This window comes from Marmota marmota, unplaced genomic scaffold (assembly GCF_001458135.2).
Source record: "Marmota marmota marmota unplaced genomic scaffold, marMar, whole genome shotgun sequence".
Lineage (NCBI taxonomy): Eukaryota > Metazoa > Chordata > Mammalia > Rodentia > Sciuridae > Marmota > Marmota marmota.
In genome coordinates, this window is record NW_025999999.1 from 8,713,672 (window position 1) to 8,738,674 (window position 25,003).

Here is a 25,003-nt window from a genome sequence, read left to right on the forward strand (position 1 = left end):
CTTTCTCTCAAATTCTTTACCCCAGAGGGAGCCCTGTTCAGTTCGTGCATGCAAGCTAGTCCACATGGGGACTGTCCTGGCAATCTGAGATTAGAGCGTTTGGAATAAAATAAGACTACAGTTGTCTGGCCTCCCACTGGGCTGAAACAAGCTGATCTTTTCCTATGGTGGTAGTTGTTGCATTTATTAAAAAAATATAAGACATGTTGAGGTCAGGTATTAAAATTTGCAAAATTCTTTCGCACCCATGAACTCGCTGAACCTGCACAACCACCTGGAGAGAGGGCAGAGCAGTTATGATGAGCCAGAAAAAGAACTCAAGGTCCAGAAAGGTGAAGCAACTTGCCCAAAGTCAGGTAGCAAATCTGTGGCCGGTGAGGGTTTGAACCAGGGCCTCCTGCCTCCAATGCTTGGGATTGTGGCCCTGCCCCATTATCCAGAAAGGGAGACAAGCCTCCTTCATAGGAGATGGAAATGACCAGGCTTGCATTGGGATTCAGAGCCATGGATTAAGGGCAAGGTGATCTCAAAAGCAGTGGAACTCAGCTGGGCCTTAAGATAGGCAGGATTTGCAGAGGCTGAGTTGGGGCAGGGAGAATGGTCTGAGTCAGCATGTGGAGGTAGGAAGGGATGGAACAATGTAATTTATGGTAATAATCATAATTTATGGTAATAATCATAATAACAGCAGCCACTTCCTGAGTTTTACATACAGCATCTCATTTAATCCTCACAAGAATCCCACGAAGAAGGTCTGCTGTGATTCCATTTTATTGATGAGAAAAGCAAAGCTCCAGAGGCCTCCCAGTTGGAGATGGAGCTGCTGGGCTGGGAGGCAGTCAGGCCTGGGTCCAGGCCTTGGGCTCTTCACTCTGACCGGGTGACCTTGACATGAAACTTAGCTCTGGGGCTGTGTCAGAGTGACAATGGGAAAAAGTCAAGACACTGCCTGTTGAGCCATGTGGGGGTTGGGCACCACCATCAGGGTTAGTGCCACTGCTCTGGTTGAGTGGTGACCTCCTGCTCCCTGTCTCTCCTTGGTGGCTAGGCTGGACATGGGGGCTCCACAGTGGTTCTGGGGCAGAGCTTGGTGTGGGCCATGGGCAGCTCATTCTGGAGGCTATGTGTTCAGGCTTCTCCCCTGGGACCTTGCCAGGGGCAAGAATGTGATCCAGAGCTGGCGAGGGTCAGCCCGAGGGCTGGCCAGGCTTGTGTCTGGCAGCTCATGAATGCCCTGGAGGACTGGGGCCATGGGGGTGAGTTTCCATGTGTCAGCTGCAGCTTTGCCAGAGCAGGGCCCCCGGGGCTCCCAAGAAGCTTGTAAAGCTGCCACTAAGGGGGCCCTCTCTGGGGGCTCTGTGGGAGTCAGGTGTCATGATTGGGGGTCCACTCAGGGTCCCGGGCCCCTGGTAGGCTAGTTGTGCCCCCCACATGCCCACCACCTTGAACCCCCACAGCCTACCATCTTGGACTCCTAGGGAAATGAATTCTAGTTTTAGGCACTGCAGAGGGTAAAGGACTGTGGACATGGCATTGGAAGACCAGTGCTGAGGTCCTAGTTTTGCCACAGAATTGCTGTGTGGCCTCAAACAAGTTGCTTCACTAGTCTAAATTGCAATTTACTCATCTTAGAATGGAGACCTAACGGGGTCGTGGTGCATGTCAAAGTGCGGGGAGGAAGTTGGATGGTGTAGGGAAGGAGCCCTGTCTCCAGCGGCCCTCTCTGGACCCTTGATACCAGAGCTGTGCTCGGGTTAATTCCCACTTTGCTTTCTGTCTCCTGCCCCCAGGGATTTCAGGCCAGCTGAGATGGGAGAGGGGGATAGCAGAAGCAGAGACTCAAAATGGTGGCCACCCTGGCCAGGACCTCCGCTTTTGGCCCCCAATTCACATGGTCCTCCATGAAAATAGCACATCCTGGGAGTGTTCGGGACACAGCCTATGTGGCTGGACACAGTGGGCCTGGTCCTGATTCAAAAGAGAAGTGACATGGCCTGAACTATGGTTGTAACAACAGAGTGGACAGGAAAGAGCTGATGCAGGGATGTTGATTTCTGAGGTAGGACTTGAGATTTGGAGTGTTCTGGATTTCAGGTGTCCAGAGGTATGGGAGGGTCGGCCAATTGCAGGAGCCCATGGTCCAGGGACAAGGGGTGCCCAGTAGACATCACTCAGACAGCTTGAGCTCTGAGAGAAGGGGTTGGGACCAACTCCTCCTGGCAGGCCTGACCTCTGGCTATCTTGATGGCCTTGGAGACCTCCCTGTAGGAAGAAGGTGCTCAGAATTTCTCAGACCCCAGGAATCAGGACATGGTGCTTTGCAACTGTTAGAGTGCTCTCTCTCCACACCCATGAGGGACAGGGAACAGCACCCACTTCATTTCAGAGATGTGGAAGGGACTTACAATTAAGAGTTAGAGTGGCAGGCTCAACTCAGCTTTGGGAGGTCTCCTGTGAGATGATCCAGATCCTAGCACGGCCTGGGGCAGAGCGATGGGGGTGCCTTGGGGGTCGGGAGCACCAGCCTCTCCTCCCTCCTTCTTCATGAAGACCTGGCTTATTAGTTGTTGCTTTTTAATTGAGGCATAATGTTCATTCTTTTTTTTTTTGACAAATGTGTGAGTTGTGTAACCACTACACCAACAAGATAGAGAGCAATCCTGTCATTGAGAAAACTTCCTTCATGCCCTGGGGTGGTCATATCTTCCCCCAAACGCTGATACCCACGGATCTCTACCTCCCTGCTTCTGCCTTTTCCTGAATGTCACACGGATGGTGTCCCACAGTAGGTAGCCTTGTGTATCTGGCTTCTCTCCTTGGCATGCTTTTGAGTTTGTCCTTGTTGTGTGCGTCTCTGTTGTCATTGCTGTTTTTCTTGCAGAACGGTAATCCTATGCACGTACCACATTTTCTTTATCTGTTCACAGTGAAAGGTTTTTTTGAATTGTTTCCAGTTGGGGATCATTATGAATAAAGCAGCTATACATTATGCACAGGTCATTGTCTGGATGTGTTTTCATTTCTCTTGGGAAAATGCCCAGAAGTGCGAGTGCTTTGTTGTGTGGGAGGTGTGTGGCTTTATTAGAAACTGCCAACCTGTTTGCCACACTGGCTGTCTCCGGCTGCATCCTGCAGGCCGTGGACAAGGGCTGAGAACATGGTTTGGATTTTTTTTTTTCTTTTTTTCTTTTCCTGGTGCTGGGGATTGAACCCAGGGCATGGTGCATGCGAGGCAAGCACTCTACCAGCTGAGCTATATCCCCAGCCAGTGGTTTGTATTTCTGTGTTTTGGTGGCTCTATGTGTCTTGTGAAGGCAGTGTGTAAAAGCGTTCCATGGCATGATTTTAGGTGGTACCTGGATGAGCTTTTTTTTTTCTCCCCACATTTGTAAGTTATAATTGTATTTTAAAGTGCATTTTAAAAATGTACCCAGAATGCTAAAACCATGATTTCCCGGCTATTCAAAGCTTAATAGCTAAATGACAGTCCTGGAGTTAGATTGTGGGTTTGACTTCCATTTTTTACCTCCTGTGTCATTGATAAAATGGGTTGTTAATGACCCTTCCTACTTCATAAATTTGGCGTGAGGATATGTAAAACTTCCAGTTCAAGCTGGGCGCGGTGGCACATACCTGTAATCCCAGCAGTTCGGGGGGGCCGAGGCAGAAGGACCATAAGTTCAAAGCCAGCCTCAGTAATAGTGAGGTGCTAAGCAACTCAGTGAGACCCTGTCTCTAAATAAAATTCAAAATAGGCTGGGGATGTGGCACAGTGGTTGAGTGCCCCTGAGTTCAATGCCTGGTTACCCCCCCACCAAAGAAAAAACCCTCCCAGAGCTTGGCACATGACTGCCATGATTATTAAATATGTATGGCCTCTGTGTGACGGGCACATGTTTTCTGTGTGTTGTTTTGTACAACCACATGTACACGAAGACATGCATATGTCAATGTGGGATTCCTGGTCTCAGGATAAGGAAGAGGGATGAGCCCTTCTCCCTCTGGTGTGGTTTAGAGTTGGAATGGCCTTTGAGTTCTCACAGGTGTGTGTGTGCACGAGTAGGGCTTTTGGAGGCCACATGTCTGAGTGCATATTGGGCCCCCATGACAAGGGTATCCTATGTACGTACACCTTCTCCAATTGTTCTACTGTCACTCAGCCCATGAACCCTGTGCTGTCCCTTCCCCACTCTCCAGCCACACCCAACCCTGGAATTGGCCAGGGATCTGTACCCTTGGGTCCTCCCTGTGGAAGGGAAGCCCTGAGAAATGTTCTTCCAGGTCCTGGATCTCTGGGTCCTGGGCATCTCCACCATATTTGCCTAGAGACAGTGTTTTCTGGACTTTTTTTAGGTATTTATTTTTTAGCTGTAGTTGGACACAATACCTTTATTTATTTGTTTTTATGTGGTGCTGAGGATCAAACCCAGGGCCTCACATGCGCTAGGTGAGTGCTCTACTGCTAAGCCAGAACCCCAATCCCTGTTTTTTGGACTTTTTTTTTTTTTTAAAAGAGAGAGTGAGAGAGAGGGAGAGAGAGAGAGAATTTTAATATTTATTTTTTAGTTTTCGGCGGACACAACATCTTTGTTTGTATGTGGTGCTGAGGATCAAACCCAGGCCGCACGCATGCCAGGCGAGCGCGTTACCGCTTGAGCCACATCCCCAGCCCTGTTTTCTGGACTTTTACCTAGAGCCCCAGAACCCTAACAGGGATGGATGGGAAGGAGAGGAGACATCTTGAAAGAAGCTGAGGCCCTGCTTCAGCTGAGTCTATGGGCTCTGGTTGGAGGAATGGGGAGTGAGGACCCTAAAGGAGAAGCTCCAGTAGGTAGCTGGGCTCAGTGGCTTTGAAAACTCATTGGCTGGGTAAGGTGGCGCAGGCCTGCAGCCCCTGGGACTTGGGTGGCTGAAGCAGGAGAATCTCAAGTTCAAGGCTAGCCTCAGCAACTTAAAAAGGCCCTGCGCAACTTAGCAAGACCTAGTCTCAAAATGAAAAATAAGAAGGCTGGGGCTGGGATTGTGGGATTGTGGCTCAGCGATAGAACACTCACCTAGCATGAGCGGGGCCCTGGGTTCAATCCCCAATACCACATAAAAATAAATGAATGGAATAAAGGTATTGTGTCCAACTACAACTAAAAAAAATAAATATTAAAAAAATAAGAAGGCTGGGGATGTATCTCAGTGGCAAAGTGCCCCTGGGTTTAGTCCCTAGAACCCCTCCACCACAAAAAACCCTCAACTTGCCTCATTGAGGTATGTTTGCCATTTAATAAACCATGCACCCTTAAAGTGTATGACGAGAGGTGTTTTAACATGTTTACACCTATAAAATCACCACCACCACCATCAGGTTGACGAGCACGTACCTCCAAATGCTGCCTCCTGCTCCTTGGTGATCCCTCCCCCTCCCCTTGCTGCCCTGGGCACCCACTTTCCTGCTTTTGATTGCTGCAGCTTGGTTTGTCCTTCCTGGAATTTGGTAAAAATGGGGCAGGGTGAAAGGAGAGGAAGGCTTGAGAGAGGAACAGGGGTTCTGCGGGGCTCCGTGGACGGTGCTGGGTATTTAGGCTGGCTCTGTCACCCAGCCTGATTATTTTGCAGTCATCTGTGTCGTCACCTGTGTCAGTAGTTCGTTGCTTTTGCCCACTGAGTACTAGTCCCTGCGCAGATGCTCCGAGCTCTGTTTCCATTCACGCAGCAGGGGTTTTCTCCCCTTTATAGTTTCTTTCTAGTATGGATAGTCCCTAAACAGCGTGAAGTGCTTCCTTTCACCAGCAGGTCTTATTTGAAACTGAGAGTCAAGCTGTGTCTGAGGCGGCCGGAGCCCAGTGGGCACCTTTTCCAGGCAGCACACCCTCTGCCCTTCACCCCAACTGTCTGCTTCCTGGAGTGACCCCCCTTCCCCTGCCCTCTCCAGAGTTCATTTGACTTCTCCCAGGAAGCTTCCCGGGCTGTCTGGGGCTCTCTGAGCAACTCCAGCCCTGGCAGCCTGACGGCTCTCAAAGCCTTGCGCGGTTTGGCAGTTCCAGAACGTCTTGTCTCCTCTGTGAGAGCAAGGCCAGCCTTCCTCATGCACCCCCACCTCTCAGGCCTGGCATGCAGGAAGCTGCTCCAGACAGGCCTCAAGGACTGTTCCCCGGGGCATGGCTGGTCCTGGGCTGCGGGAGCTGGTGCTTGGGGCCCTGCGAGAAGGAGGGAGCAGAGATGCCAAGAGATGAAACCAAAGCCGGCAGCCAGGACCGAGGTCTCTGCCCGCCGCCTCCCAGCTTCCTCTTTTCCTCCCCCTCCTCTGCAGTGGCAGGGTCTGGGCAGACCTGAGGCGGCTCTTCTCCGCATTACTAAATTCCTGTCTTGGAGGAACTAAAAATTTGCAACATCCCAGAAAACCCCAGTCACCTTTTGAGGCTTGGAACCCCTCCACCTCCTTCTTCCCTGTCCTCAGTGGTTCTCTTTCCTTAAGATGACAGAATGGACAGGTACTCCAATTCCTGAAGGACTGGTGGGGACAGCTCCTGGGGAGGAACTGAGGGCCCCCAGCCCCCAGCCCATGTAGTCATGCTGCCCAGCTGCTGATTTGTGTCTTAGAGTAAGAGGCAGAGGCCACCCCCTGTGCCAGAGAGGGAAGTATCTTCTCCAGAGTCACACAGCCAGCGAGTGACAGACACAGACACCTAACACCTAGCTCTGTGCTCCTTCCTCTCCCTGCCCCATCTCATGCCAAACACAATGGTTTGTAAAGTGTCTGCTCCTCAGCCAAGCCCTGCCCCATTCTCTACCCCATTTTCTAGAACTGTCTAAACCTGGCATGGGACAGAGGTGACCTGAGGGAGGGACGTGATGGTGGACACAGTTCTGGGGCTGATGCTGTAGACACTCACTCTTCCTCCCTGCAGTGGTCCCCCATGGATCTCAAGCCTGCCCAGCTCCAGTGTCACCTCGATTCAACTCTCCCCCAGGAGGCCTTCCTGAGAAGTGACCTGCCTGTTGGTCCTTTTGGTGTTTGTCACTGTGTGCTGTGATAACAGAATGTCCATGTCTGTCTCCCTTTCTGGACTTGTGGCTTCAGGAAGACAGGATCCATCCGTGTTTCGTGTCTGTAGCTGCAGTGCCTAGGACAGAGCCTGGTATTCAGTAGATGCGAAGGCTATAATTCAGTGGTGGCGGTGGTGATAGTGAATGGCGGTGCTCATGGCTGGGTGGGTGGGTAGCTGGTGGGTGGCGTTGAGACAAATGAGGAGGATGAGAGGGTGGATGGAAGTGGATAACAAACCAATAAAGGATGATGGGAGAAGGTGACCTGGGAGATTGTGGCACGTGGCAGCAAGAGAGGACAGTGGTAAAGTGGCCGTGGTGCCGGGTGGCAGTGATGGTGGAAATACTGGGTGACAGACAGGTGCTGTCTGCTTATGTCCTAGCCTTGGGCTCTTCCCTGGGGGACCTAGTCTGGTTCTCAGACCCGCTAAGTTCTCTGACACTGTGGCCTGTTCCTTTGCAGACTCCATCGGGGGCCCCTTCCCCGTCAATTCTCACAGATGCCACCACAAGCAGAAGCACTGCCCACCAGTGCTACCCAGCGGGGGGCTCCCGGCCACGCCGCTGCTCTTCCACCCACACACCAAGGGCTCCCAGATCCTCATGGACCTCAGCCACAAGGCCGTCAAGAGGCAGGCCAGCTTCTGCAACGCCATCACCTTCAGTAACCGCCCGGTGCTCATCTATGAGCAAGTCAGGTTAAAGGTGGGCCGCCCCTATGTCCCCTTGTGCCTCTGACCCTCTCCCCACAGCCAGGGTCTGCTGTTAATGCCATTAGCCCCCTGTCCCGTCTCTTTCCTTTCCACTGCCACCCTTCCCTCTCTTCCTTACTTTCCCCAGCCTTCCTTGGTGACAAAGAGGAAGGGGGCTGGGAGTGGCCATGGGAACCGCTGGCTCTCCCCAGCCCATGAGAAGGCTCCCTGGGGGGGGAAAGGACAGGCTGCAGGACATCCCTGGAGGTCTGCTGAGGGTGGTCTGCAGAGAAGGGTGCCCTCCCTTCCCCTGGTCTGTCTGAAGGGGGAGTGGCTGGGCTGAGGCCACCCCCTGCCACCAGATCACCAAGAAGCAGTGCTGCTGGAGCGGGGCCCTGCGACTGGGCTTCACGAGCAAGGACCCATCGCGCATCCACCCGGACTCGCTTCCCAAGTACGCCTGCCCCGACCTGGTGTCCCAGAGTGGCTTCTGGGCCAAGGCGCTGCCTGAGGAGTTTGCCAACGAGGGCAACATCATTGCCTTCTGGGTGGACAAGAAGGGCCGTGTCTTCTACCGCATCAACGACTTGGCCGCCATGCTCTTCTTCAATGGGGTCCGCACGGCTGACCCACTCTGGGCCCTGGTGGATGTCTACGGCCTGACGCGGGGCGTCCAGCTGCTAGGTGAGTGACCACTCCCTCTGGTCCCTGAGGGGCACGGCACATCCCTCAGTCTCCAGGTGCTGCGCCTTGACACTGCTCAATGCCATCAGGCAGGGGACTTCTCCTCCCCAACTTGACAGCAGCCCCAGGGCTGAGGGGCTCCAGGGCAGCTCTGGGGGCTGTTGTGTGACTGCAGAGAGCTCGCTTCCTCTCAGCCACAGCTTCGGCAGGTGGAACCCAGGTGAGACCCTTCCCCTCTGCAGCCCCTCAGGTGGTACCTCTGAGCAGTGTACAACCTTTGCCATCAGCAATAGCCTTGAGATCCCACCTGCAGAAGTCATCAGTGTTCATCGTAGTAGCCCTAGTTTATAGAGGTCTTACTGGATGCCAGACACTTCATGATTGCCTGTTCTCATCACAACCGGGGAAATATTGGGCCTATAGAGGCAGAGACTCAAGTTCAGGGAGGTTGAGTCATGAGGCCTGTGAGTGTGGAATCAATGCTCTGCCCTGAGTTTGTCCAGCTCCAAAGTGAGCTCTTAGTCCTGGGTCTGCAGCCTCCCCAGAGCCTGGGCTCCACACCATCCTAAGTGCTTTTCACAGGGAGGTTGGGTCAGAGATGGAGCAGGAAGCAGAAGGCACTGGGGGGCCAGGAATAGCCAAGACTTCCAGGTACCTCCAGGCTCCAAGTTATCCTTTTGCAGAGGGAGGACTGACATACTGTGGGGGTAGCGGGTGGCTAGGAGAAGGATCATCAGAGGTGGCCTGGAGCACTAAGGTACAGACTTCCCCCACAGCACTCCTGTATGTGGTAGACTTTGGGTACAGATCAGCTCGTGGGCGAACTGTCTTTGTCACTGGGCAGAGCCTGCCGGAGCCCGACACAGCTTCCTCATTGTGAAATGGGTTGGTGGGAAGAGTCCCTGTGAGCGAGTGTCCAGCAGTCCTGGGTACCAAGTGTTTGCCCAGCCAGCGTTTGCTCCTGCTTCCATCTCCCATCAGCACCCCTTCTCCTCGCAGGGAGAAATGCAGTGACGGTGGTTCAGGACCCCCGCCCCCTTTCTGAATTCAAAGCATAGAAACAGTGAAACTTTTCAAAAACACTTTTACTTGAGTAAGGAGAGTGAAAGTAAACACAAAGTAAGTAACAAATAAATAAAAAGGGCTGGGGATATAACTCAGTGAGTAGTGTGTCCCTGGGTTCAAACAGCCAAAATTAAAACAACAACAAAGACATGAGTAATGGCCAGAAGCCTGTTTGAGGAGTCCTGAACATCAGAAGGTTGTTTTTATTAACTCACAGTTTGGGAACTTTCTGTTTCTCAAGTCAATAAAAGTGTTTCTGCATTCACGCTGACACACTGAAAGCCTGAAACGGGCTGTTCCAGGTGTCAACTGAAGGCGGATGTCCTGACTGACCGACGGCAGTCTGCTCCCCACTTCTGATGTGACCTGGGTGCACCTACGAGACCTCCTCTGGCAGGAGGGCTGAGAGATATGCCTGAGCTAGAGATAGACCAGGTTGGGTCCTGGTCTCACTTTGTGCCAGGGGTGGGACTCAGTTTCCTCAACTGTACAATGGGGTAATAGCAACTGACCCTGGGGTTCTTTTGAAGAGTGGACTGATGAGGAACAGCTGACACACAGTAGGTGTCAGATATTCTCACCCACCCTGGGGAAGGCAGTGCTTAACCCAGGGTTAATTGAGCATCTTCTTTGTGTTCTGGTGTCCTCAAGACAGCACACATCAAGACCGTGGGGTCCCAAAGCTCGATTCTTAAGCTCCGGCCTGGCCACTCCTGTCTGAGGCTCGGGCTCCTCTGTAAAGCAGTTGTGAATTCTGTGACTCAGCCCTGAGTTCTGCCACATTGTGGAAGATGGAGAATGTTTCTGCTCTTGAGAGTCACAGTCTTGTTGGCGGGGAAGGTGTAGGATGTAGTGGCAATGTTCCTACTTTTCCCTGAGCAAAGAATGCTCTTCCTCACAGTCCCCACTCTGGCTTGAAGGCCCAGCCCAAGAGCTGCTCCTCTCTGAAGCCTTCCCCAGGAATGCTCTTCTCCATCCTGCGTCCTACCACATGGGGGCTGCGCTTTTTGCAGTACTGAGGCCTCTGCTGAACCAAGGTCCAACTACGTGTCTCTTCCCCCACAATAGAGAGGGCACTGAGGGAGGCACCCATGTCTTACCCAGCCAGGCTTCCCTCCAGAGTGGACCCTCAGCTGGGCCTGAAAGGATGCTGAGTAATGTTTGCAGGAAGGGGAGAGTGGGGAGATGGATGGATAGGAGGATGAGGGACTGGCTAGCTAAGGAACAGAGTGGGTGGATGGGGGCAGAGACAGAGCAGCCTGGCCCTCAGACAGCCCTGGGCTTGCTTGTCAGTTCGGGAGACAGACACTGCAGACACAACCAAGGCATGACCAAGGGGGTAGTAAATCGTTAAGCGCTATGGACCTAGATCCCTTCCATCTACAGTAATGCTTTCCATCCGGGCAGCTCCTTTAACCTCTCAGCAGCAGACCCAGGAGGGAGTCTTTTTTCTCCCCATTTGGTAGGCAGAAAACTGAGGCCCATGAGGACCTGGCTTGCCCACGTAGGGATGTGGAAGGGCCCGTCCTCCAGGAGGTTTTAACATAAAAGGAGGCAGGAAGTCAGAGGAGGCTGAGGCCAGAGGAGGCTGAGGTCTGTGAGGGATGGTGTAGTCCAGGAGGCTTCCCAGGAGAGAAGATTTGGACTGGGCCTGCCTGTTCCAGGAGGCTCTGGACAGGTGGGAATGAAGGGGGACATCCCAGGTGACATGTTCCGACCTCCAAGGGCTGAGGGGGGCCTGGGGAATAATCCGCAGGGCCCTGCCTTGGGGACACAGCCCAGGCAGAGGAACCTGGCCTGGCCCCACTCCCCTTCTTTGACTATCAGTGGTGGGTGGGGGTATCGCGGTTGCCTCTGCGTCTCCTGGCAGGCAGGCTGCTCTGCACCCAGGTAACCCCAGCTGATTCCCATCCTGGCCATAAATCACCATAATCCCTGGGCATTTTCAAACTCTGATTATGGCCCCTAAATTCAATTAGCAGATTAAAATATCTCTTCATTTGTTCCTCCTAAATTGATTTTTTGTGTGTATGTAAAAAAGGCAGAGAGCAGGGGCTGGAGCTGGAACGCAGTGGAAGAGCACTCGCCTGGCACGTGTGAGGCACTGGGTTCCATCCTCAGCGCCACATAAAAATAAGTAAATAAAGATATTGTGTCCATCTGCAGCTAAAAAAGATGGGGGGAAATAAAAGGAAGCGGACGGGGCGGAGGGGCAGCGAGCCGTCCAGGAGAGCTGAGGTGGCCGCAGCAGGCTCTCTTCCTTCCCTCCGTGTCCCTACTCAGACATGCCAGTGGCCCTGTGGAGACTCAGAATCAATTTTCTTCCCTCTCTTGTCCCCTCCCTATTGCCGACCCTGTCACTACATCTGTGTCTTTCAGGGTCCCTCTCTCTCTCCTTCAACTCTGATTCCATGAGCTCTTCTTGCTTTTCCTGGGCTCCCTTCTTAGCAGCTGTCTCTTTTTTGAAGAAAGTTGTGCCCTATCTCGGTGGCTTTGAGGTCAGGCCAGCCTTTCCTGGGGTGATGATCCCCCCAACCAGTGTCTGATCTTTAGGGATGTCCTGCCCCTGCACCTGTCCCCTCCTGCCCTTTACACCTCACCTGGCCTGTGTCTTATCCTCGGTTCGGAGGTGTCCTGGGTGCCTGGCACATACTCCACATGGGTAGGTTTGCACACAGTAGGTTTGCAAGCTGGGTTGTGGATGGGTGGGATGTCCAGGAGCAGAGTGGAGGCAGAGGCTAGTGTCACACCCTTCCCTGCCTTGATGGTGCCCAGGCCCCTGCTGGTGCCCATGCCATGGCCCAGCAGGCCAGCTTCAGGTGTCCCAGGCCGCCGGCCATCATGCTGGGCTCAGCAGATGGTCCTCTTTTCTCCAGGCTCCCTGGTCCAGGCTGGTATCTCCAAGAATAACAGCTTCCTACCTCCAGGAAGAGGGACCTGCCAGCAACTAAACAAACACAAGTTTTATGGGGTGATTAATACTAGGGCAGATAAACTCCTATCCCAGCTTCCCGAGGGCTCCTTGCTCCTCTCCAAAATGTTAACTGTGGAAGAGCAGCTGTGGTCCTGGCAAAGGGCTGGTGAGCTCGGATCCACCCATGGGTGCTCTGAGCATCCCCCATGCCCACTACAGCTTGAGCACTATGCAGCGGTCGGGGGAGACAAGAACTGAAAACCTGGACCCTCCTTGAAGAGTTCTTACACTGGGGGACATACGGTGTAATTGCAGTGAGGTGGCCTAAATCCAGTTTTTCAATTCAATGTGACCTGAAGAGCAAAACTGTAGGGGTGCAGCTGGGGAGCGACCCAGAAGGACTTCCAGTAGGCGATGAGCTTCAAGTCAGGATCCCAAGGAGCGGAAAAGAATGGGTTGGCTGGGGAGGAACAGCTAAGGTGATGCCGGAGGGTGTGCGCAGGCACAGAGGTGGGAAGGAGCCGCAGGAGGGGAGCGGATGCTTGCGGGGAGGCTGAAGTAGAAAGGTAGGGGCAACTCGTGGGTGAGGGTGTGCGCGGGGAGATTGGAATGTTCCCACAGCTTCTGCGCTGTCAAGTTATTCCATAGGAGGAACTGCGGTTGACAGTAGAGGAGGACGGGCCCAGATGTGGGGAAATTCTCCCCGCTGGACAGACGCCAGGACAGGCCTTGGAATTCCGATCTCCCAGGATGATCTGGACATAAGGTCACGTGAGGGGAGCTGTTGGCACATCCAAATGGTGGAGCCCAGGAGGGTGTTAGGTGGGGACTGCCAGGGCTTGTGGCATTCCACTTCATTCCCAGGTCTTGGTGAGGGGACCCCCACCTGCCACTGAGGAGGGCGATGTAGGGAGACTCTTGATGTATGGAGACTGCTACAGGGCTGCTTCTGGGGGGTAGGGAGCAAGCCAGCCTTGCTGTCCTGCAACAAGACCCCCCTGCCCCAACCCTGGAGATAAAACAAGGTCAGGCTCCACCCAGAGTGTGTCTCAGCTTGGTGGCACTGAGAGTGTGAGCAATGCCCTCTGCCATCTGGGACTTCTGCTTCTTAGGCTAAACCAATATTTACCCTCAGCCTTGGCTGCCAGGGGCCACTAGACAAATATTAGTTTAAGGTGCCTGTGCTATAATGGTGGACAGCTAGGATGCTGATATGTCCATCACTGTTTCTTCTCCTTTGACAATTTTCCTTTTTTTTCCCTATTAATAATAATAATAATCTCAACTAGGCATGGTGGTGCATGCCTGTAATTCCAGCAATTTGGGAGGCTGAGGCAGGAGGATTGTAAGTTCAAAGCTAGCCTCAGCAACTCAGTGAGACCTTGTCTCAAAATAAAATTAAAAGGGCTGGGGACAAAAAGGGCTGGGGACATAGCAGAGTGGTAGTGTGGTAGAGGGCTTGCCTAGTATGTCCGAAGCCCTGGGTTCTATCCCAGCACTGGAAAAAAAAAATACTGCTGTTTCTTGTGTTTCAGAGACTCTTCCAGACCCTTCTCTCCTGCTCATCCCAAATTCTGCTAATTGTATCAAGGCCCCATACCAAATCTTCCCCTCCTTCATGAAGCCTTCTCTGACCTCCCCTGTTCCAGATGATCCTTCCTCTTCTTGACCATCCAGAGCATGTGGAGGTCCAAGTGACCTAAGCAGTTTTGCACTGTGTATTCTCCTTCCCTCTCTTTATAAAGAAAGTTATTATTGCCAGGCATGGTGGTGCATACCTGTAATCCCAACGGCTTGAGAGGCTGAGGCAGGAGGACTGTGAATTCAAAGCAAACCTCAGCAAAAGCCAGGCACTAAGCAATTCAATGAGACCCTGTCTCTAAATAAAATACAAAATAAGGCTGGGGATGTGGCTCAGTGGTTGAGTGACCCTGAGTTCAATCCCTGGTACACGACCCCCCCCCCCCGCAAAAAAAAAAAAGTTATTATTGGACCCATTTTGTAGACAAGGAAACAGAGAGACCTGATAACTTGCCTGAGATCACGCAACCAATAGTTGGTGGAGATGAATTTGAATCCAATTGCCTGCTTTCCCTCCTAACACCTCCAGATGTGAGTCCATCTGAGCTCCTTATTAAGTCCGTGGTCCTCCTGTGTCTTCCAGAACAAGGTGAGAACTCAAGGCAGGAAGGATCAGCTGCACATGTTGGAGACAGAGAGGCAATCAGTCCCAGAATGCCTTATTTGGTAAAAAGGGTGCATCTGCCTGCCTTGTATTCCCTGAAGGTTCCCGAGGGCTTTATCTGGCCCCTGGTGTGGGTGCAGTGTGGCCCTTGTCCAGATGCACAGGCACAATGGAGCCACTTGTGACTATCTCGGCCTGCTTCTCACCTACTGAAATGGCAATTTCATATTTGTACCTAGTATCTCTGGCCCAAGATGTAGTTCTGATGACCTTGGAGAGATCTGGGGGGCTGTAGGACGTGCTCATAGGGAGGAGCCGGGCCTTGCAGTATTGGGGACAAAGCCCTCGTTTCAGAAGCAGGAGAGAGACAGAATCAAGATTTGACGTGGCCGCTCACTGGCTGCGGGCAGTTCTCTGCTTCCCTGTGCCTCAGCCTTCTGTGGAGTATTTGGGCATAATTATACACGCCCCACTTAACTCACAGATGTCATAGATTCAGAAGTATTTACAAAGTGGGAAGCATTCTTGTCTTTGGTTTAAAAAGGAATATCTAATCTAACCTCCTCACCCCCCCCTCCACCAAAGAGAGACAGACTCCTGAGCCAGTCCTCCAGCCAGGAGGAAAACTGTGTGGTCTAAATCGTCTCTTGGAATACGATCTCTGGTTCTCCAGCTGGGTTCCTTGGAACACTGGGTTGCACAGAGGCGTCTCTGGGGCACCTGAGAAGTGCAGAGGGAGGGTGAGGCAGGGCTCTGCACCCACCTCCTAGACTTCAATTGGAGCCTTTGGTTCCTTTGGACAAAAAGATTCCCTTCTTGAAAAAAAAAGAAAGAAGAAAATTTGAGAACCACTAGACCGAATGATTCTGAGAATCTATAAGATGCTCTGGCATGAAGATTCTATGAATCTAAGAGTCTGTGACTATGAGCGGTTCCGGAACATTCCACCCTTCCCTCGATGAACCTCGGGAAGCTTGTTTGTTTCTCCTTGCTTTCCCGTGGTTGAGTTTAAAGGGAGAGGGTGGAGGCCGGTGTGGGTCTCAGGGTACTGCCCGGAGGAGTGGAGAAACCCCTCGTCCGTCCAAGCCACACACCCGCCCTCCTGGGCTCCTTCCCCTACCCGGGCCAGAAGCAGACCGGCAGGAGGATGTTTATGGAGACAGTAAATGGCCTGGCAGCGCCTTCCAAACAGGGGCTGGCAGATATTGGCCAGGCGGCCAAGCGGCTGTAGGCTGACCCGTGGTTAAAGATTATCCAGCGCTCCGGATGTGAGAATCCAAACAAACAAGACTCAGGCCTGATGGTGGGCCCTGCTTCAAAGGCGGCCCCTGTGCCAGTGCCAAGGCCCTGCCCTGGTTACCCTGCACTGCTGGCCCAGTGCGAGAGAGCTGGGCGATTCTCTGGGCCAGAGCTGGTCCCAAGGCCCTCCTCACCTGGCCTCTCTGATTGTTCTCCATTTGCCAACAGTCTTCCGTCCTGCAAGTCTCTCATTCTAGATGAATCCAAACCCTGTCCTCCAGCCCAGGTCGAATCCTGCTTCTTCCAAACTCTTTCCCTGACTTCCTCTGAAACAGGGGACAAGGACTTAGGCCTCAGTTGGAGATCTTTATTCCAAAGGGGGTATTTATTCCAAGAAGGGGAAGATCAGAGGGAGCCCCATGGGTGGACTAGGACCCCTGGATCCATACAAGGAGAGATTTTCTAACAGTCATTCAGAGATAGGGCATAGGGAGCCTTGAGAGGTGATGAGCTTCCTGTTCCCAGGGGCATCATAGCAAAGGTCAAGTTAGAACTTGACAGGGATAAACAGATTTCTTAATGCCTTAGCTCCTCAGTTCCTCTAAGGTCCTTCTAATGGGAGATGCTAAGTAACTGAATTGTATTAAAAGTAACTTCATGCCTCAAAGCCTTGACCCTGCACTGGTTGATAGCCCCCTAGGATCCAGGTCCTGGCTTATTCCTCTCCTGTGCCCCCTGTGCAGGGCTGGGCACCCAGGAAGTCAGCAAGTGGGGCGCCTGGCCCTGGCCTCCCCAGCCTGGCCAGGCCTGGTTAGTTCTGCTCTGGCTTCACGAGGCACCAGGTAGGCAGGGGCAGGTGGCTGGCTGACGAGTTTCTTCCTGGAAGAGGGGACATGCTGCTGGGCAGCTGAGCAGCTCTCTCATAACCTTGTCTGTTCCTGACTCCATCACAAACAGCCAAGGTAAACGTAGGGCCACCCTATTGCTTCCGGTTCCAGGTTGCCCCTGGTTTATCTCAGCTGTATCCCAGCGGGCAGTCCAGAGGTCAGGCCGGGCCCAGGGGGGTCTTCTAGGGGTTTGGGGCCAGACCCGGCCCTGATGCTCATCTCAATGTCATCTCATTCAGCTGGACCTTTGCTGTCCCTCTTCAGGAGGGCACTCTTCCAGCTCAAGTTTCATCTATTTCAGGGACTCACACAGCTGGGCCTGCTGGTGGGATGGTTATTTTGGAGTTTGCTGGCTGCCTGCAGCTGCTCCTGGCCCACGGGGTGGAGGGGAAGGGGAGAAGACATATTTGGCTGGGCACTGACCCTGGGGACTGGTGTCGTGTTTAGCAGTTTCCCAACAGCTCCCAGGACTTGGCTTCCAGCTTCAGCAGTATTTCAAGCAAGGCCAGATGGGTCACTTTCCTATCTCCTCTATCCCCTGATGCTTCTCCTTCCTTCCTTCCTTCTCTTCTTTGCCCTCTGGTCTCCACATGTGCGCTTCCTCTGGGCCTTTAGTCAGTGATTTCATTCAAATGAATATTTTCCCAGTGCCCATCCGGATGGATGTAAAATCCTACATTAGGGTTCAAAAACTTGATGGTCTGAGTACAGGTGGTTGTGACCTTGGCTAACAAACCCACCGGAATATCTGAAGTTGTCAGGGACCTCGTGGGTGTCAGGGGCTCCACTGGATCCTGATCCTGCAAATGTCACAAGGGAGGCAGCTGCACTCCTGCTCTCCAGTGAGCCCTGGGGGCTGCGGGGAAGTTGCTCACTCCAAGCTACCAGCCAAGTGCTAGATGGGGCATTTAAACCCAGGCCTGGAACACCCCCCGTGCACTGGCTTCTGAACCACTTGGCACGTAAACAAGAGTAACAATGGCTCGTATTGACCTAATGACTCTTATGTGCCAGGTTTTCTACTAGGTGCCCAAGGACCTTATTCCATTTCATCTTCACATCGTCCTTTCTAAGGGCGGGATGAGAGTAACAGACTTTGTGTGAATCAGTAGACTCAGATATGACTGCTCAAGAAAAGGGGCCCCATGAAGTTAAGCTGCTTTTCCAAGGTCATGTGGCAATGTCATAAGGCAGTGGCAGTCAGGATTTGAACCCAGGGTGATGATTTCAAACTCACTGCACTTTACTGTGTCCCTATTTCGCCTACCAGCATATGGATTTTGGTTACTGAGAAAGCCCAAAGTACTCTAAGGTTGCATTATTAGATGTATCATCGGAGGTGATGGCCAGACTGTCCCTCGAAATGGTCCATGTGCATATGGAATACTGAGTCTGTTCATTGTCTAATGAACAGAGGTGGAAGGTGTGTGGGCAGTCTGTGTATTCCCTGAGGAGAGGTGTCTGACAGGCCTGGAGGTACTGGATTAGATACCAAGAGGTAGATTTTGTTTAAGAGAAGGAAACCCGTTCTTAAAGGCAGATTAGCTCAGGTGGGAACAGGTTGCCTGTGTGGGTGAGGAAATCTGGTGGTAGGTGATTTCAAGTAGAGGACTCCTGAGGGGACAGAGAGACCAGGATAGCTCACGCCCAGCCCTGTCAGAATACAAGGCCTGTCTTGTTTATTTAACCCCTTCTGCAGAGGCAATGTCCCCAAATTTGGCTGGTGTCACAAGAAGCCACACTAGGGTCTTCCCAGCTTGCTCTTGGGGGATAGGCTGGGTAGTGCAGGGGTCCACATGCATTTGGGCCCAGGGGGCAGCTTAGTTCCTGAAGGCTCTGGCTGGGCATCTCGAAAGACTAGATTCCCCTTCTCCCTACTGCTCCCTCCCTTCCCCTTCTCCATTTCTCTGGAGTCCCCCAGGGCCAGTTCCTGGAACCCCTGGGAGGCCAGGGAGCAGGGACAGTTCCCAGGAACAGGTCAGCCACAAGCCTTCCCTGCTTCCTGCCTCTGTCCCCCAGGCCTCCCCTCCTGTGCAGGCCCTCCACTCTCCACGCAGCCCCCAGCCTCTGTGCCATTGCTGTCACAGAGTCAATTCCCCGGAATAATCGCGTTTTCCAGTTGGCTCCCTCCTTCTCGCCAACACGATGCTGGGAAACCCTAACCAGCCAGGCCCCAGGAGGCCTCTGCAGAGTGGCAGGAGACCTGGGGGTGGGAGCAGCACCCCAACCTCACAGGCCCCAGATAACATGGTTCCTGGAAGGGCCGCGGAGGCAAGAGAACAAAACCACGGAGGCTTTGGAGACTGGCTCTGTGCTCAGCTGGAGCTGAACTCTGGTCTCTGCTGTCCCTACCACATCAGTCCCCCAAGCTTCCCTGTCATGGCAGAGCACACAGCTGCCCTCGTCCAGTTCTTGAAGAGAAAGCACAGAGAGGCATTGATCCATGGTGTGGCTTCCAGTGGCACCAACCAAATTTAGGGACATCAACTCCATTGAAAGAGTTCAGTCAGGAGGCCTAGGAAGTGACGAGTATGGTGTGGGGTGGGAGTTGGGCAGAGCTGGCTTTAATCTTGGATCAACCGCTTGGTGGCTGTCATACAACATCCCTGAGCTTTATCTGTAAAGTGGGACCCCCTCTATGGGCTGCTTTAAAGTGAAATGGATTCATGGCACATGGCGATTACTTTCCTTATAAGTTTATGACTCCATAAAGCAGGCTATTAAAAGCCATTAAAAGAATATGGCATTGGATCTGGGCACTGGTGGTGCATGCCTGTGATCCCAGCAACTTGTGAGGCTGAGGCAGGAGGATCATGGGTTTGAGTTAAGCCTGGGCAATTGAGCAAGATTCTGTCTCAAAATAAAAAGGGATGAGCATGTAGCCCAGTGGTAAAATACCCCTGGGCTTAGTCCCCAGGATTGGGGGGAAAAGAAAAAGAAAAGACTATAGTGTTGGAAACAGTTACAGTTGTGAAAAAGAAAATCCATAGTGCAGGGTTCTTAGCCCTCGGATATTCACAGGTGTCCTGAAGTTATCCATAGAATTTAGTGAAAATGTGTGTATTTTTCTGGGGAGATAGGTCAAAGTTATGGTCATATTTTCAAAGTGATTTGCTAACCAGAAAAGATTGAAAACTGCTAGTGTTTATGTAGCATAACTCAATTTTTGCATTAGGACAGTAACCAAAAAAAAATTTTTAAAAATGTTTGTACTAGGGATTGAACTCAGGGGCACTCAACCTCTGAGCCATATCCCCAGCCCTATTTTGTATTTTATTTAGAGACAGGATCTCACTGAATTGTTTACTGCCTGGCTTTTACTGAGGTTGGATTTGAACTCTCGATCCTCCTGCCTCAGCCTCCCAAGCTGAAGGAATTACAGGCATGACTGTGCCCCGCTCCCCAATATATTTTTTAAAAGGCTGGGAGATCATGATCCAGATGTTTAAAGTGCTCTTCTCTGGGTGGAGGGCCAGCAGATGGTTATTTTTCTTTCTGCTGAACTGTATTTCTGTAAAATAATTTGTATGACTTGTCTGATTAAAGAGAAAGGGTTTGACTCTCAGTTAAATCATTCTCAAAGGCTTTCTTGGATGAATGGACTTAACTTTTTCTTCGGCCTTGGTGTCCTTATGTGGCAATGGTAATCTCAAAAGACAAGTGTTATGACCAGATGAGACAATTTCCGCAAAGGAGTCGGGGGAGGGGGTCCCTTTGGCCCCCCAGTGGGTTAGAATGTCATCAGTGCATTCAGTAAGACAAATATTTATGTTTGCCTACTAAGGGCTGCGCTCAGCTCTAGATGCTGGGATACAGAAGGGATACATTTACGAAAAGGGTCCTACCCGCTGACTGTAGGCAATAAGGAAAATACATAGATTGCCAAGAGCGCAACCGGCAATTTTAAGCATTTAGAAGCAACCACACGGTCCTGACGTTGGTGTCTTCCCTTCCAGCCTCCTTCTTTGGCTAGACAGATTCCTGTGCAACCTTGCTCCCTGATTTTGCTCACTAATTTATGTCATAAGCATTTTCCATCCCATTAAGCATTCAGTAAGTGTTTCAGTGGTGCAGACTTGAAACACAGCAAGAATCAGGCCGCGGGGGGCCTCCCCCGCGGGCCGCCCGGGTCTGGGGTGACGGTCGCCCGGTCTCCCGCTCTCTCCGCTGCAGACAGCGAGCTGGTGCTGCCTGATTGCCTGCGGCCGCGCTCCTTCACCGCCCTGCGGCGGCCGTCACTGCGGCGCGAGACCGACGAGGCGCGCCTCTCGGTGAGCCTGTGTGACCTCAACGTGCCGGGCGGCGACGGCGACGACGGCACGCCGGCCGCTGGTTGCCCGATCCCGCAGAACTCGCTCAACTCGCAGCACAGCCGCGCGCTCCCCGCGCAGCTCGACGGCGACCTGCGCTTCCACCCGCTGCGCGCCGGCGCTCACGTCCGCATTCTGGACGAGCAGACGGTGGCGCGCCTGGAGCACGGGCGCGACGAGCGCGCGCTTGTCTTCACCAGCCGGCCGGTGCGCGTGGCCGAGACCATCTTCATCAAGGTCACGCGCTCGGGCGGCGCGCGGCCCGGCGCGCTCTCCGTTGGTGTCACCACGTGCGACCCTAACACACTGCGGCCAGCCGACTTGCCCTTCAGCCCCGAGGCCCTGGTGGACCGCAAGGAGTTCTGGGCCGTATGCCGCGTGCCAGGGCCACTGCACAGCGGCGACATCCTGGGGCTGGTGGTGAATGCCGACGGAGAGCTGCACCTCAGCCACAATGGTGTGGCCGCTGGCATGCAGCTGTGCGTGGACGCCTCGCAGCCTCTCTGGATGCTCTTTGGCCTGCATGGGGCCATCACGCAGGTCCGCATCCTCGGTGAGTGCTGGGGCGCGGGTCCTCCTTGGTGTGGGGGCGATATGGCCCGGTGTAGGAGTGTCCCTGGTTCACTGTGGTCCTACTAGGGAATCCCAGATACCCAAGGTTCCTCTGAGTTCGTCAGATCAACCCGCATTTCTTCAGACACATAAACAGCCCAGACGTGCAGGCCCCAGGGGCTGCTTAAAAATGGGGAAAAATGGTTCTCACCGTCAAATACCTTTTTGAAGCTCCTTTCCCCCACACTAGGAATAAAGATCCCTGCCTTTAAGGATGGTCATGGGTCTAAATGAAAGTTTGGTATGTCAGTAGCCAGGTGTCTCAGCAGGGTGGTGCCTGGGTTGAGGGGTTAGAGGAACACCTGAGCAGGTGGCCTTGGGGAAAATGGGGTTGCAGAGTTTTAGGTTTGCCTTTTCTGGGGGGAGGGACACAGTTTGAATGGACTGCAGAATGTGAACTTGTGTAAGCCATGTTTCCCAGATAGTTCTATAAGGTGTTAATAGGTACTCTTTGAAAAGGGGTCCTTGTGGTTAAAAGGTTTGGGAAACATGGAGTTAAAAAGGGGAGTGGGATGAGTGTTTCTTGCAGGACTTCTCAGAGCCTTTAATACATGGCGAGAATCTTAAGTTGATGATGGTTATAGTGTACAGTTTTTCCAAACTAATTTGATCAGAAATTTTTTCCTTTTTCTCCACAAAGCATCTCCTTGGACCTCTGTTACCCCAGAGGGAGCAGTTCTGGTCTGCTAACCAGCTTTCCATTACACTGCACTGGTTTCATTAGCCTCACCTGGAGAGCCTAATAAAGGGAAGATTCTTAGATCCCTCCTCCAGAGATTGCTATTCTGTAGATCTTGGATGGTTCCTGGCATCTGCTTTCTTTCTTTTCTTTTTTTTTTTGTTCAGTGCTGGGGATGGAACTCCAGCCTGGCACATGCTAGGCAAGCACTTTACCACTGAGCTACATCCCCAGCCCTGATCTCCATCCCTGCCTCCCCTCCACAAAGCAAGTAGGCTTTGCCAAGTTTGGAGCCCTCTGGGCCTCACAGCCCCAGCAGGCTTGATAGTTTGAATTGTGTGTGTAAATGTGTGAGTCGGAGCTGCTCTGAGCTTGGCATACAGGGTCGAGGCCGTGTGAGTAACTAAATGCGTGCATGGTTGTGTGTGTGTGTGTGCTGCTGTTGGTGATTGCAAGAGTGGAGAGCCTGTGAAATCAGATAAAGTCAGTGGGCCTCCCAGCTCTGGAAAGAGCAAATAAAGATGAAATGAAAAAATAAATAAATAATGAATGAAAAGAAACGAGGCTAGGGTGCTAAGAAGTTAGAGCTGAGGGAAGATAAATCAGGAAGGAATGAAGGATTAGATGAAAAGAAACCAAACAGAAGGAAGATGAATCAGGCTTGGGTGGGAATTCAGGATGGAATAAAAAGAAATGGATAGGGGAGAAAAAACCTTCAAGCTGAGGTGAAGAGATGCTGAGCTGCACTCACCAGGAGACACTGCTTCTCAGAGAAATAAAATTACATAAGGGCAAGGTACTCTCTTGCGTCAGCACCATCTAATAATAGATAAGTAGCTTTCCAGTAAGGCTGTGCTGCCCAAAGAGGCTTACGAGACTGGAGCAAAGGGGAATTAAAAACAAAAAAATAAAATAAGGACTTTCCTGTGCCAATGATAAGCGAGCCGAGGTGGATGTAGAAGAGTAACCATCCAGAATTCACCGTCTGTTAAACAGAGTGCTCCAAGCTGTTTGGAGAATTGGACATCTCATCCAGCAAATTGGTGGTGTGAGACACTCACTTGACTCCAAAGGAAAACGAAATCCGTGGCCATGTAGGAAGGGTCACTGTTGATCTTACAGAGGAAAGTTTGGCTTTGTGGAAGGCCTCCGTAAACTTAAGAATGGAAGGCTTTTTCCTTCACTCATGAGCACCGCCAGACCTGCAGCCAATTTCATACTTATCGTTAGAACATTAGAAATATTCTCATTAAACATAGGAATATAGCCAGGCGTGGTGGTGCCCGTCTGTAATCCCAGTGGCTTGGGAGGCTGAGGGAAGAGGATCACAAGTTCAAAGCCAGCCTCAGCAACTTAGCAAAGCCCTAAGCAACCCAGAACCTGTGGTTAAGCACCCCCTGCGTTCAATCCCTGGTATAAAAAATAATAATAGGAATATAAGTAGAGATGCCTTAGAAACATTGTTCCAGAAATGCTAGCCAGTGTGATAAGACAAGGAAAGTAAATAGGTGTGCGTTTCTGATGGGACATGACAATGAACTTAAAAAGATATCAACACAGTAAGAGAAGCGCTCTGGACATTTATTGAATTTGCTTAGGAATAATAACACTATTGAGTTAGAGCTAATAATAAAAAGCCCCCTTGAGCACCTGACTGTGCGCAGGGATTCTGTTAGGGTCTTGGGAGAGCCACAGGTGGATGATGGTTCTTGTTCTAAGAAAGCTTGTGGTTCAGCTGGAGAAATAGAGCTGGATTCCTGGCAAAGAATGGATAATATCCCTGGCCTGTGGTGGTTTGGTCTGTATCTGTAGTGGGTGTGGGGTTGGTCATGGCTGGATGGACCAGTGTGGTTTGGGGGAGTTGAGGCTGTCCAGAGAAAAGGGGATTGAGGGCAGCTCCACTAGGCTGCTTGGGCAGTTAGCTCTTTAAGGACAAGGGCTCTGTCTGCAGCTTGTGTAGACAATGCCTGGTCCCTGTAGGCCCTTGGAAAGGATTAGTTGAAGGAAGGAGGGAGGGAAGGAGGGGAAGAAGGGGATAGGAGAGAGGACAAGGGGAGATAAGGGGGGAGAATGCAAGACTAGGACACATGGGAGGAGGTGAGGTGTTGGGTGCATCAGTGCCCAAGAGGTGACATCTGGGGATGGTGGGAAGAGGACAGGGCTCTAAACAGGAGGTGCGGCAAGGGGCAGGGAAAGTGGGACTTCATTGTCTGGACTGGAGACCTTGGGCTGAGGTGGGACTCCACGGAGACCTGGGAGCCCACGCTGGGGCAGGCCCCAGCCTTCTTGCTTCAGGTCAGGTGGTGAGTGCAGCCCCCCTCACTGCAGGCTCCACCATCCTGGCCGACAGAGGCATCCCATCGCTCCCCTGCTCCCCGGCCTCCACACCAACCTCACCCAGTGCCCTGGGCAGCCGCCTGTCTGATCCCCTGCTCAGCGCGTGCAGCTCTGGCCCTCAGGGCAGCTCTGCGGGTGGTAAGTAGAGTCCCGTGTGCTGTGTCAGACTGTCACCCCTGACGGCTTCTGCTGAGGTAGGGGTGCAGCTGCTGTCAGGCTGAGAGTGAAGAGCAGCTGGACTTGTTGGGTGGTGACTTCTGGGGTGTCTCTTTCCTGTCCCCAGTGGGCAGTTTTTTCCAAAAAAAAATTTTTTTTAAAGCACACAGGGAATGCCAAAGGGTAGCTCAGGAGGGATCTGCCT

General features: G+C 52.3%; 1 protein-coding gene across 5 annotated transcripts in view; it reads left to right on the plus strand.

The window, feature by feature from the left end:
* Neurl1 (neuralized E3 ubiquitin protein ligase 1) overlaps nt 1–25,003 on the plus strand; it is a 71,524-nt gene that overhangs the window by 43,871 nt on the left and 2,650 nt on the right. For 4 of the 5 annotated variants that reach the window (XM_048807268.1, XM_048807270.1, XM_015494746.2 and 1 more), the window contains exons 2-5: nt 7,502–7,743; nt 8,093–8,414; nt 20,878–21,567; nt 24,634–24,780. In XM_048807268.1, the coding sequence (XP_048663225.1) occupies nt 7,502–7,743; nt 8,093–8,414; nt 20,878–21,567; nt 24,634–24,780 (1,401 nt within the window). Of the gene's footprint in view, nt 1–2,631; nt 2,786–7,501; nt 7,744–8,092; nt 8,415–20,877; nt 21,568–24,633; nt 24,781–25,003 lie in introns of those variants that run through there. The other variant, XM_048807269.1, reaches the window with a different exon arrangement.